At 44.2% G+C, this 13,522-nt stretch overlaps 1 protein-coding gene and 1 long non-coding RNA gene across 6 annotated transcripts in view; one reads left to right on the forward strand and one right to left on the reverse strand.

The window, feature by feature from the left end:
- The window catches only part of LOC309531495, an 80,811-nt gene that overhangs the window by 20,141 nt on the left and 47,148 nt on the right, over positions 1-13,522 (reverse strand). The window lies entirely within an intron of this gene.
- CCDC181 (coiled-coil domain containing 181) lies at positions 1,243-13,319 on the forward strand. Of its 5 annotated transcripts, none has more exons than XM_082221016.1 (6): positions 1,243-1,379; positions 6,095-6,255; positions 7,755-8,711; positions 10,448-10,594; positions 11,996-12,150; positions 12,927-13,319. In XM_082221016.1, the coding sequence occupies exons 2-6, from the start codon at positions 6,118-6,120 to the stop codon at positions 13,087-13,089; spliced, it is 1,560 nt and encodes a 519-aa protein (XP_082077142.1). In that variant the 5' UTR covers positions 1,243-1,379; positions 6,095-6,117; the 3' UTR covers positions 13,090-13,319. The 5 variants fall into 5 exon arrangements, with proteins under 5 accessions (XP_082077142.1, XP_082077141.1, XP_082077144.1 ...); XM_082221015.1 differs by having other exon boundaries at positions 1,366-1,490; XM_082221018.1 differs by having other exon boundaries at positions 1,366-1,490; positions 11,999-12,150.

Raw genomic sequence — 13,522 nt, forward strand, 5'->3', positions numbered from 1 at the left:
AGATCGGGCTGCTCAGCTGGGGAGGTGCAGGCTCCCTCACACTTGGCATTGAGGGCTCCGTGGCTGGGGGCTCCTTTAAACTTCTCCCTGGAGGGGAGCATCAGAGCCCCTGCACCACCTGAAGGCAGCCAGGCGGAATAGTTGCTGGGGTGGCGAAGGTGGAGGCAGCCCGGCAGCTGCATCTGAGAGCCCCTAAACTGCCACTGAGGCAGCTGTTGGGCTGTCTCCACATTGTACGTTGAAATGAATGCAGCTACGCACCCCTCAAAGGAAAAGTGTGACGGTGCCTGCACCTCTCCAGCTGAGCAGCCCCAATCCAGCTCCTACTCCCGTGCAAGCGGGGGGATCTCTCAGTTGGGAAGCGGAGGCTTCGTGCTCCCCAGCTGTCATTCAAAATTAAAACTGAAACTATCCACAAAACCTCAAAGCCAACAAACTTGCAACTCTTGAAAAAGCAGCAACACAACAAATTGAAAAAAGCAATCAAATCGCAAATGAATCAAAATCACAAGAAAACATAAAACACTGACCCTAACCCTAATCCTTACTCTAACGATAACCCAATCCTAAAATTAACCCTAACCCAGAAATGATCTTGTTAGATAGTAAAATTGCTGTTTTAGGGATTGTTTTTAAAAGTATGGAACGGTTTAATCCATTTTGCATTACTTTCTATGGGAAAGCGCACCTTGGTTTTAGAATGCATTGGTTTTAGAAGAGACTTCAGAAACGGATTAAGATTGGGAAACAAGGTACAACTGTAGATGAATCAGAAGTACCAAAATACATCCATCCATCCATCCCGCTATTCGTTATGGGTGTCTGCTTCCCAATAGGTTCTCAAGGCAGTTTACAAGATACTTTTTTAAAAAACAAAAAACGCACAAAAGTTAATAGCGGTAATTCTAGAATAAGCGTAATCCACAATCTGAGATCATTCCATTTAAATTCGAAAGTAAAAAATGCACTCAAGATTACTTTTTCATAAACGGGTGTTAAATACACTCTAGCATCCTAGGAGCAGATAAGTATCCCAAGTGTAATAAATGTGCTTTTTTACTCCCCGGTGCCATGAGGGAAGGAGGTCGAGAGGCCACTAGCCCTCATTAAACGACCTTGAAGCTGACCGGTAAAATGCCTTCCTTGCCAAGTTACCACATATAACCTCAGCTTAGCGGAGCAGGCAGGGGCGGATTTCCCGCCCTGCGTGACGTTACGCGGCGTCTCCATGGCGACGGCAAAGGGCCGCGGCGGGAAGCCCGCGTTTGTCCTCCCGCCGGCTCGCCGTGCCTGCGGTGGCTATGGAGACGGCGAGCGTGGTGGGCGGCGCGTGAGAGGCCGCGTGTGGACCTTCGCAGCCGCCGTCGTCCTCCGCTTTGGTGAGTGGCGTGGGGAGGGGAAGTCTCGGCGGCATGACGGGCCGCCGGGGGGCGCAGCGGTTACCATGACAACGCCATGGAGGGCGGGTCGCGGCCCGGCGCCGTCCACAGGTGGAGATGAACGACGGGAGGGCGAGGGCCGAGGGGGGTCTCGTCGAGGCGGACGCCGGTCTACGGCCAGCAGCCTGTCAGAGCCTGAGCTCGGGGGGGAGGCGGGGCGCGGACCTGTCCGAAGCCCCCCCCCCTGGCTGGTTGTCCCGGCCAGGAGGGGCGAGGGAGGGTCGGGCAGCCGCTCTCCGCCGACGGAGCCGAAGGGACGGCGGGGAAAGGCAGGAGGGCGGGGCTTGAGCGCCTCCTTCGGCCCCGTGGTTTCGGCAGAGAGCGGGCCTCGCCCTGGGGTGGGCGGGGAGGCGGCTGCCATGGCGACGGGCGTAAATTGCTTCAGGTGCTCGGAAAGCCTCGGCCTCCGAACAGGCAGGTTTCGCCTCTGGAGGGGCCTCGATCTTCCTCATCAAGTGGCCGCCCCAAGGCTTGATTTGGATCCTCCGACTGGATCCGGAAAGTTGGTCGGAGGCTGCTTTGCAGGCGATACCTTCATCGCCTGGCCCGGCAGATTTGCATTGTAAGAATGGGATGGTGCTTGGCCAGTTTTCCTTGATGGATCAACGCTCCGCTGCTTACCTTGCAATATGTCCTGTTGAGCTTGGTGGAATTTATTTCTGAGTAGGCATGCATAAAAGGTAAAGTGACCCCTGACCATTAGGTCCAGTCGTGGCCGACTCTGGGGTTGCGGCGCTCATCTCGCTTTATTGGCCAAGGGAGCCGGCGTACAGCTTCCGGGTCATGTGGCCAGCATGACTAAGCCGCTTCTGTCGAACCAGAGCAGCGCATGGAAACGCCGTTTACCTTCCCGCTGGAGCGGTACCTATTTCAGCTGATTCCCTGCTGGCCCGCTGGAATGCGGAGTTAACCAGGGCTATTGACTGTCTGGCTCCGAAGCGCCCTCTCCGATTGCATGGAGCCCGGACAGCCCCGTGGTTTTCCCCGGAGCTGAGGGTGATGAAACAATCGTTGAGACGGCTAGAGCGCTGGTGGCGGAAAACTCATTCTGTTTTTGTTTTTTTAAATAGTATTTATTATTAAAGTTTTAAATTTACAAAAAGGCAAAAGAAAAAACACCAAATTAAACAATAACAAAACCAACACATCACGATAAAAAACAGAAAGATAATAACAATTAAAAACAAAAGAAAAAAAAACCCAAACAAATCGAACCTTCCCATAACTTATCTTTCATTTGCTTGTTTCCCTGAGCTCCTCACACCTCCCTTTTTTGTATTCTAAGTCAGTTATCCATTTCAGCAAATCCTTTCCCTCTCTTCAAAATTTTTATCCTGAAAATTTATCTTGATCTTGATATAAGTTTACTTTCCCTCTTTTCACCAATTAACAGTCTATTTTTCTGAAATCTTTGATACATTTTTGCTAAAATCACCTAGATTCATTCCAACATCATTCTAACATTCATTAATTTTGCAATGTTTCTGTAAATAATCTTTAAATTTCTTCCAATCTTCTTCCACCGACTCTTCTCCCTGGTCTCGGATTCTGCCAGTCATTTCCACCAGTTCCATATAGTCTATCACCTTCATCTGCATTCTTCCAGAGTGGGTAGATCTTGTGTCTTCCAATACTTTGTAATAAGTATTCTTGCTGCTGTTGTGGCATATATAAAGAAAGTTCTGTCCTTCTTTGACACCAATTGGCCGACCATGCCCAGGAGAAAGGCCTCTGGTTTCTTCAGAAAGGTATATTTAAATACCTTTTTCATTTCGTTATAGATCATCTCCCAGAAAGCCTTAATCCTTGGGCATGTCCACCAAAGGTGAAAGAATGTACCTTCCGTCTCTTTACATTTCCAGCATTTATTATCGGGCAAGTGATAAATTTGCGCAAGCTTGACTGGTGTCATGTACCACCTGTATATCATTTTCATTATATTCTCTCTTAAGGCATTACATGCCATGAACTTCATACCTGTGGTCCATAACTCATTCTGAATCAGACCGGACACGGGCTAGAGCTCAACGTCGAGCCTACCAATTGGCAATTGTGACGGCGAAGAGGGCCTTCTTCACCGCCTCCATTGCATCTGCAGAAAACAGCAGCAGGAGACTTTTTCAGCTGGTTCACAATCTATCGGAACCACCTGCACCACCGGGGCCTGGTAGGGACCCCAAGATCTCCTGCAATGCTTTTGCAAAGTTTTTTGCAGATAAAGTCGCTCAGATTCAGAAGGAGGTAGACTCCACCGTGGGAGCAGGGCCAGGGTGGGAGAGTGCTAGAGTTCTGTCTAGTCCTGTTATATGGGATCAATTCCAATCTGTTACCTCCAAGGATGTGGACAGGCTGCTTGGACAAGTGAAACCGACCACCTGTCTCCTTGATCCTTGCCCATCCTGGCTGATAAAAGCGAGCCGGGAAGGGCTGGGCGATGGGCTCTGCGGGGTGGTGAATGCTTCCCTCTGTGAGGGAGCCTTCCCAGACCCGCTGAAAGAGGCGGTCATTAAACCGCTTCTTAAAAAAACATCTTTAGACCCAGCCAATTTGGCCAACTATTGCCCAGTCTCAAATTTACCATTCTTGGGCAAGGTGATTGAGCGGGTGGTTGCCAGACAACTCCAAGCACGCCTGGAGGATGCGGACCATTTGGATCCCTTCCAATCGGGATTCAGGCCTCACCATGGGACTGAAACTGCCTTGGTCGCGCTGGTTGATGATCTCCGGCGGGCTAGGGACAAAGGTGAGAGCTGTTTCCTAGTTCTGCTGGATCTCTCAGCGGCCTTTGACACAATCGACCATAACATCCTTCTGGACCGTCTAGAGGGGCTGGGGGCACTGTTATACGGTGGTTCCGCTCCTTTCTCCTGGGCCGTGTCCAGAAAGTGATGGGGGGGGATGAGTGTTCAGACCCCTGGGCTCTCACTTGTGGGGTGCCTCAGGGTTCTGTCCTCTCCCCCATGTTTTTTAATATCTATATGAAGCCGCTGGGAGAGATCATCAGGGGGTTTGGGCTGGGTGTTCATCAGTATGCAGATGACACCCAGCTCTACCTCTCCTTTAAATCTGAACTAGTGAAGGCGGTGAAGGTCCTGTGTGAGTGCCTAGAGGCGGTTGGAGGATGGATGGCGGCTAACAGATTGAGGTTGAATCCTGACAAGACGGAAGTACTGTTTTTGGGGGACGGGGCGGGTGAGTGTGGGGGATTCCCTGGTCCTGAATGGGGTAACTGTGCCCCTGAAGGACCAGGTGCGCAGCCTGGGAGTCATTTTGGACTCACAGCTGTCCATGGAGGCACAGGTTAATTCTGTGTCCAGGGCAGCTGTCTACCAGCTCCACCTGGTACGCAGGCTAAGACTCTACCTGCCCGCGGACTGTCCTGCCAGAGTGGTGCATGCTCTAGTTATCTCCTGCTTGGACTACTGCAACGCGCTCTACGTGGGGCTACCTTTGAAGGTGACCCGGAAACTGCAATTAATCCAGAATGCGGCAGCTAGACTGGTGACTGGGAGTGGCCGCTGGGACCACATAACACCGGTTCTGAGAGATCTGCATTGGCTCCCAGTACGTTTCTGAGCACAATTCAAAGTGTTGGTGCTGACCTTTAAAGCCCTAAACGGCCTCGGTCCAGTATACCTGAAGGAGTGTCTCCACCCCCATCGTTCTGCCCGGACACTGAGGTCCAGCGCCGAGGACCTTCTGGCAGTTCCCTCATTGCGAGAAGTAAGGTTACAGGGAACCAGGCAGAGGGCCTTCTCGGTAGTGGCGCCTGCCCTGTGGAACGCCCTCCCAGCAGATTTCAAAGCAATAAATAACTATTTTACTTTTAAAAGTCATCTGAAGGCAGCCCTCTTTAGGGAAGTTTTTAATGTTTGATGCTGTACTGTTTTTAATATTCAGTTGGAAGCCGCCCAGAGTGGCTGGGGAAACCCAGCCAGATGGGCGGGGTATAAATAATATTTATTATTATTATTATTATTATTATTATTATTATTATTATTATCTACTTGCACTTTAACATGCTTTCGAACTGCTAGGTTGGCAGGAGCAGGGACCGAGCAACGGGAGCTCACCCTGTCGCATGCATAGGATTGTGCTTTTAGTTTATCAGTAATCAGGTTAATGTGACACTTACTAAATAACAACCCGAGTTGGTGACAATTTTTTATATTTTTGTTGTGAACACGTGTCTGGCTATCAGAGGGCGTTTCATGCATTTCTCTGCCAATATGCATAAGTAGCAATTTAGTGTTGATACACATTCAACCTTCGTTAACTGCAACATAAAAGAAAAGTGAATAATCTTGTAATTGGAAACATGATTAGTACAGAACAGGAACTACAGAGTTCAGGCAGTATTTCTTGTATCTAGGAATCTCAAGGAAACTTCCTATAAGTTATTTGATCCAATCTTGTAGGCCTATGGCATTTTGTACAAGCTACAAAAAGCTGGGTGACTGTAGGACCATTTGGTGGTCATGAAATTTGGGTAAAAAAGCAGACATGGTCCGACAGTCAGTAAAGCTATTGAATTACAGCTGAGAAACAATCGGGTTCAAGTCATGAAAATATTATGCAAGATTGCCTGCTTAGAGTCATTAAAGTGTCCATATTTCTTTGTAATGAAACACTTCATATATTTTTTCAATTTGTAGCTTTCCATTAAGGAACATCCACAATGAGTGACAAAAAAGACACTAGTGAATCTTCAGATACTGGAAGTCCCACAGATGGTGGGGACTACGAAGATGATTTTGAAAAAGATCTTGAATGGCTAATTAATGAAGAAGAAAAACAAATCTCTAATGATATACAGGTATTAGCAAAATACTACATTAGTCTTGTGCCAGTATCTCAGTTCCATATGAAATGTGCTGATGTAAATAGATAGACTGGAATGAGAGGACATTTATGGTTCTTAAAATATTGTTGGGTATAGGCTGAGATCCAGGGAACTTAGACCTTCGAGATCAAGCCAGTACCAACTTTCAGAAACATCTGAGGTGACCTCATCTGGCATTAATGGTACAAGAGGAGATAATTCCTTGTGTGCACCCAGAAGTGTGTGTTGGAATGAAGAGATTCTTTGGTTTGCAGTCTCGGGCTGCAGTCCTAAATAATAGTGAGTAGGCTTTGTTAAACGCAGTGTAAACATGCATAGGATTGCACTGTTTAAAACTTTTTTAAAAACAGGCAATCTAATATTTTATTGAGATAACATATATATATACTTGGGTAAAAATGGTCACTTTTAAAGGAGGATACAGTTGTATCTCGGCTCCTGAACGTCTTGGGGGTCGAACGTTCCAGCTCCGGACAATCAAAAAGCAGGTGCTTCCTGCAGCCATTCAACTTGCGCTTTGAAATCGAACGTTTCAGAAGTCAAACGGATTTCTGGAACGGATTCTGTTTGATTTCCAAGGTACGACTGTAATTGACTTGGAATCACTCAGCACAGTTGAGTGAGGAATGGAACCTGGGCTTCCTACATCGAAGCTCAGCTTCTCAGTCATTGCACCTCACTGGCTATTCTTCTAGAATTTTGTTTATACGCATTTTGAACTTAAGCTATTAAGTTTTTATTTAGTTACAACGAAAAGGAAATTTGCCTTGGGAACTGTGTGAATTGGCTCCAGGCACATAGTAAGCTGCTTTATACAGTTTGGTAATGTCCATCTCACTGGCAGTGGCTCTCAGGGTTTTAAAGGGGACATGGTTGGAGATGCTGGGGATTGAAGCTGGGATCTTCTGCATACAACACAGATGCTCTACCCCCAAGATACAACCCTTCTCCCATATTCTTAAATATAATTGTTAATGGCACACTGGTTGTATGTGCAGATTATACTAAACCATAGTTATGCAACATGAGCAAAAGAAGTGAGTTGCGGTCAGCTTCAAGCTCATACCCCTCCTGCCAGAGAGGAGGAATTTGAATGTTTTGCTTCTGGTTCTTCTTGACACTGGTTTGTTGTTGGACTGACAAACTGTGTTTACTTTTAGCTATGATTAGTTTCAAACAAGCCAATTTCAAACGATAGTTAACAAAGCTGACTTGTTTAACACTATTTAAGATTAACCACATTTTTTAGGTCCAGATGATACAGCAAGTTTGGTTAATCGAAAGTGGAAGTGAACTATTCCAAATTCCTTCCTGCATGGGATAAAGAGAGGAAGTATGTGGAGTAAGTCAGAGAGGAGACTAGGCTTGTTCATTTTATAAAGTGGAGTTTAGCATGACATTTGAAGACAGTCATTTTATGTGTGCTTCCCATTACATCCTAACATAAATAGGTACTTTGAATTTCTTTGTAGAATCATGATGAAAATGAAGGTGTTGACAAAGACTTAGAATGTATAGAAGATAGAATAAATTCTCCACGAGAATCTTTTAAAGGTGATGAAGTGGGAGAACATCCTTCACAAGAGCCTCCTGAGCCTGAGGAAGTTCTGGATGAGAAGTCACAAAACGAAATTTATTCAATACTTGAACTTGATCCTAAGCAGTTGGAGCAAACATCTGATTCTGACAGTGAAGATTCTTGTCAGGAATCAAAGCTAGAAGACCAGGAGGATGATGATGAAGATATAAAGCGGTACATCTTAGAAAAAATTGAGGAAGCCAACAAACTACTTCTATCTCAGGAACCTTTAGATGAAACGAAAGAAAGGAAACTAAAATTCAAGGATGATCTAGTAGATCTTGAAATCCCCTCTTTGAAAGCTTTAGAAACTGAAAAAAATGATTCCCACAGGAACATTTCAGGCAGACTGTCTCAATTGCACATTTGTAATGGAGCAGGAAGGGAGGATATTTCTCTTTCTATTAATGGTGCTACAGATGATGAGCACAAGGATGGCAAGATTCTAGTAGAAAGAGATGGGAAATTTGAACTCCTCAGTATCCATGACATTGAGAGCCAAGGCTTCTTTCCTCCACTAAGTGTTTCTTTTAGTGACATTGAAGCTCAACACATTTCTCCTAAAACCTCCTACAGTACTGCTTTCAGCCCTGTCTGTATAACAAAGGAAGACTCCTTAGGACAAACATCTGTGACCAGAGAAGGCTGCATTCGTGTCCCTCAACCACCACCCATTCGGCCATGCTCAGCAATCAACATTACAAGAAACACAGAAAGGGGGAAAAGTCCACGAAGGGTGCAGTCAGCAAATGTGAGTCTCGGTGCAAGAAGTTCTACATACTGCCTGTCACCCAGGCAAAAAGAACTGCAAAAGCAAATGGAACAAAGAAAAGAGAAATTAAAGAAAGAGGTGAGAGTACAAAGGAAATGAGAAGATCAGTGCACTGTAATTGGGTCTTGTTTTAGACCCATCCCTCCACGACTCTCCTTGGCAAACTCACTTTCTTGTTAAGATGCAAGGAGCATCTTGTGCAGAGTCCTGTCATTCCACTAGTACAGTTGCAAGTAGTAATCCCTTGGCTCTACAATTATGGAACAAGCTGCCTGTGCATATATGCAAGTGCACATCACTTTGCTTTCAGAAAGAGGAGCATTAACTACCTTTTAAAAATCACACTTTTAGGTATTAGTGCTGCTTTTAGCATAATAATGTAAAATCGGGGTGGGGGTGGGGTGACTGGGGTTCTAGCCTAGCAGTCGGTTTTCAGATCTAGCAGGTAGATCTGAAATGCCCACAAGCCATTCACGAAGGCAATAAGCTACCCCCATTGATTATTCCAATTTCAGCTAATATTCAGAGATACACTGCTTTTGAATATGAAAATTCCCTTCAGCTGTCATGGCTAATAGCCTTTAATGAGAACTGCCAATTCCACTTTTAATACCATCTAAGCTAGTTGCCATCAATTCATCATTAGCAATAATTAAGTGTTGTATACTGTATTTGCTTTCAGTGTAAGAATGTATGTATGTATCTTTAAGGCAGAGGGCACCAACCTTTTTGGGCCACTGGGTACACTGGGAAATTGGAGGGAGTTCTGAGAGTACCAGTCACAAAATGACTGCTGTGGAGGTTTGGCATACCACAAAATGGTTACCGCATCTAAAAGAATGGAAAAAGAGATGGGCACTTAACTGTACCATTTTGTGGTCCTGGTAGCCACTATCATCATTGTAAAAAGACACCTATATCAGTCACCATCATGCTCACTCCTTGCACCTCTGCTCTATTCAAAATGGGAGGATGGGTGTCCAGTTTTAGCATTTAATAAAACATGGGCATGTTTAGACGTGTGTGTGTGTGATGTGGGGGGGGGGGGCTGAGCCAGTGCAAACAGGAGCTGAGCAGGAAGAGCAAACAGTAACTCACACACTCTGTATTTTTAGGGGACATATACAGAGATCTTTGGTGCCATGCCCATGGCACTATGTCGGCAACCCCTTCTGTAAGGAGATAGGTTTTTACCCACTTTCAATAGAATTACATTTTGCTCCTTTAAAAGTCTTGTAGGAAAGATTTGTATGACTTGAAGAGAAATCTGAAGTAGATACGGTGTTTTGCATCTCCACATCTTGCTTACCTGTATCTCTTCCACCTAAAACCACTAGGCTTTATCATTAAAGCATTGCTCAGATGCCGTTCCCCTTATTGTTGGTTTTGTGCTGTGGTTTGAAATTGGAAATGGGGAACGGGAGGTTCTTATAAAGAGGTGCCAAGTAATATGTGACTTCACTGCAGCTGTCTCTAAACTTGAAATTCTACTGCTTTTTTGATCCTTCTAGTATTTTTAGACACAAAATGATCATTACCGTCCCCACCTAGCTTGCAGATGTGTAAATGCAGCACCAAAAAATAATTCTATTCACCTTAATGTTCTTACTATCTCTCAGACACATTGATAACATTGTTGCATTGTAACCTCTGGAACACATTACTATCATCACTCTGTATTCATGCTCCGGTTCTTTTCAGGATGGTCTAGAATAATTTCAAACACCTTTTACTACCGCTGCTTGAAGAATTGCTGAATTTTTGAATTGGGATTGTTGAAAAGTTCACATTCTTTGTTCACATTTTAATGTAAGGAAGAAATTCGGAAAAGAATACAGGAGGAGGAGAAAAGGAGAGAGAATGACATGGTCTTCAGAGCTTGGCTGCAGAAGAAAAAAGGGCAGCTGCAGGAAGAGAGGCGAATTCAGAGGGCAAAACAGCTGGAAGACTTGAATAGCAGAGTAAGTTTTCCCATGCCTGTTGTCCTGCTGCAGCCTGTTTTAGTTCTAAAAAGTTGAAACGAAGAAAAACCCAATCTGCCTGACAAGGATTGACAGCAATCTCACCTTCTATTTCCAGAACTGTAGCTGCAAGCAGGTATAGGGCCATGACAATTTTAGGATCACTTGCCTACAGTCAATACAATTATCAGTTATTTAGAAACCCATTTGCTATGCTGTCAAGCATCTGCAAGACTCTTTTTGTGGCAGTTGTGGTATTTGCATGCTACCTTTTAATTAAATTTAATATGGCAGTTTCCCCCCTAAGCAGATGTTTGTGTCTGGTGTAGGCATCCATTGGAGGCTACTTACCTATGTCATGACACATTTATTTGCTTTTATCAAACGTATTTAATGCCTGGTATAACTATGCAGAAGGCATAGAAAATAAGGCGGCCTTATTTGTCTTTGGCTCTTGGGATTGTGGTAGTAAAGAGTAAGGAGTGTGCAAGACCTTTTATATATCCAAATAATAATGATGATGATGATGTCAGTTACTTCAGACTTTTTATGGCAGCTGCATTTAGGCCTTATTGTACAGGAATATTGTTCTTACTCTAACTGGAAAATTCTCAGTGAACTAAAGGATGGGATGTGAGAATTTATAAATTCTAATATCAAACATCTCATACTAAAATCATTGTGTTACTGAGCAAAGCAAATCAATTGATAGGCAAATCTGAGGCTTGATTCCAAAAAACAGCATCTTTTTGTGACTGACCAGCTTGAAAACTGAGTTACATCTAGTTTTTTCTCAGGTTGTGAAGTTTTTCTGATGTTAAGGTTCAGACTTCCACTGCAGGTAAGTAATATTGTTTCCTCCAAAGTGTATGTGTATATATTGGAATATATATATATTTATATAGCCTTTAGTGTATCTAGCCATTTCTGGAAAGCTGGTATGCTGCCATGAGTCTTAGCTTCAATATGTGTGAATCTGAATGCCTTCTAGGTACATTTTTGTGGATTATCAAGCAACTATGCCTCCTCAAAATATATACTGAATACAGTCATACCTTGGATCCCAAAAGCCTTGGTACTCAAGACGTTTTGGCTTCTGAACACCACAAACTCGGAAGTGAGTGTTCTGGTTTGCGAACATTCTTTGGAACCCGGACATCCGATGAAGCTTCCGTGGTTTCTGATTGGCTTCAGGAGCTTCTTTCACCCAATCAGAAGCTGTGTTTTGGTTTCTGTACGTTTTGGAAGTCGAACGGACTTCTGGAATGGATTCCATTCAACTTCCAAGGTGTGACTGTAACTGGAAAGTGGTGTAAAATGCTCACATTAGCATTGTAAACAAGTTGCTAATATTTGATTTATTTGGAGTAGATCTCTGTGGAGTTTATTTTTCTTTTGAAGCAGGAAAGCAGAAATCCAGAAGCAGCTTACAAGTCGTGGCTTAGAAAAAAGCAGATAGAACACATGAAAGAAAAACAGATACAGAACCTGAAAGAGCAGGAAGAATGCATGTTTTTCCTTCCAAGAACAGCGGAAAACGACAACGCTTATAAACAGTAAGTTGTTCAGTGTTTTGTTTGTCCTGTTACTGCCTAACAGGAACAATTCCATCTCACTTTTTATCAACTTAATCTGGATTGTTTCCCTAGGAAGCAGAAGATGACAGCCTTTTGCCCTCATTTGGAAGTGTCTTCCCTCACTCTACAGTTTTCTTCACGCTCTAGGGCCCATGTATTTCTGAGGAGCATCCTCCTGTTAAAGAGCAGTGCTACTCTCTTAACATCAGCATTACAGCTGCTTACTAGGGTGGTACATGGGCTGGGTCACTGTGAGGATGTGGCTGCGCAGGCACACCAGCAGAGTATATGGTCATGTTGGGAAGGTGCCTATGCAGCTGTACCTGCTGCTAAGACAGCAGGATATAGCACTAGAACAACTAGTGAGCGTAATGCTGGATTGCCAAGAGCCAAAATTTTAGAAAATTGAGACTGCTCCCAAACTGGTCTAAAGGGGGCTGTGGAATATCATATAAGTATATTTCACTGCCCTCTTTAATTCATGATGAACTTAATTCTTATAACAGGAACTTCAAAAATGCATATTAGCCCTCAAGCGTTATTATCTAGTCAAAAGCACTTGTGGTCCACCCTAGTATTCAGTGTTCTTATAGCTCTACAAACTATCCTCTGATGCTGTGTTCTATTCTGGAGAGTGTGCTGTTTTTGCTAAGGATAAAGTAGGTGACCTGGTTTCAGTAAACCTGGAAGAAGTAATCAAATTAAGCTTGGACCACTTCATTTTCAGTTTTTCAAAATAATTAATTTCTCTGCAGATGGCTAAAAAGGAAGAGACGGGAGAGGCGAGAAGAGCAAATGGCTGCCAAAGAACGAGCAAGGCAGCTTAGGCAGGAAGCCAGAAGAGCAAAACAAATAGAGAATATTCTCTGTTCAATTTCTGAACCAAAATCTCTTCGCTTCACGGACCAGTACAGCTGAGATTTAGTCACCGGATGCCTCCAGTATGACTCTCACAGTACCTTGTATAGCTTGCTCTTGAAAGCAGCTTCTTCTGGGATGTTTCATAGTCCTTCAATAACGGCTTAATTTTCTCAATGTTACTAATCTCTCCCCCTCTTAAACTTGGAATAAGTCTCTATTTGTGAATGGGTTGGGGTGGTGTTCTTAGTTCTACAAAGCAAAAAACAGAATAAATGCCCATATGGCAATTGTGGTGTAAATCCTTTTTAAATAGCTTGCCTTGGGGACCAGTGTTATCTTCATACCAAGTATTTTGTGTAAAAGCTACACTTAAACTACTGTCACAGCTGATGGCAATGTGCTAGCACATAGCACTAAGGACTTTACCAACATCTAGTTGTCACTTAGTCCTGGACATTGCAGTTTCAAAGTTCTGTCCTAATGTTCTTCC

Source organism: Podarcis vaucheri, assembly GCF_965113315.1.
Source record: "Podarcis vaucheri genome assembly, chromosome: 4".
In the NCBI taxonomy this organism is placed as follows: domain Eukaryota; kingdom Metazoa; phylum Chordata; class Lepidosauria; order Squamata; family Lacertidae; genus Podarcis; species Podarcis vaucheri.

Excerpts from the sequence above, each read along its gene's own strand:
- CCDC181 (XM_082221016.1), top strand. The coding sequence starts at position 6,118 with ATGAGTGACAAAAAAGACACTAGTGAATCTTCAGATACTGGAAGTCCC. Across the intron at positions 8,712-10,447 it reads AAGAGAAATTAAAGAAAGAG|GAAGAAATTCGGAAAAGAAT; the intron begins GTGAGAGTACAA and ends TTTTAATGTAAG. Across the intron at positions 12,151-12,926 it reads AACGACAACGCTTATAAACA|ATGGCTAAAAAGGAAGAGAC; the intron begins GTAAGTTGTTCA and ends ATTTCTCTGCAG.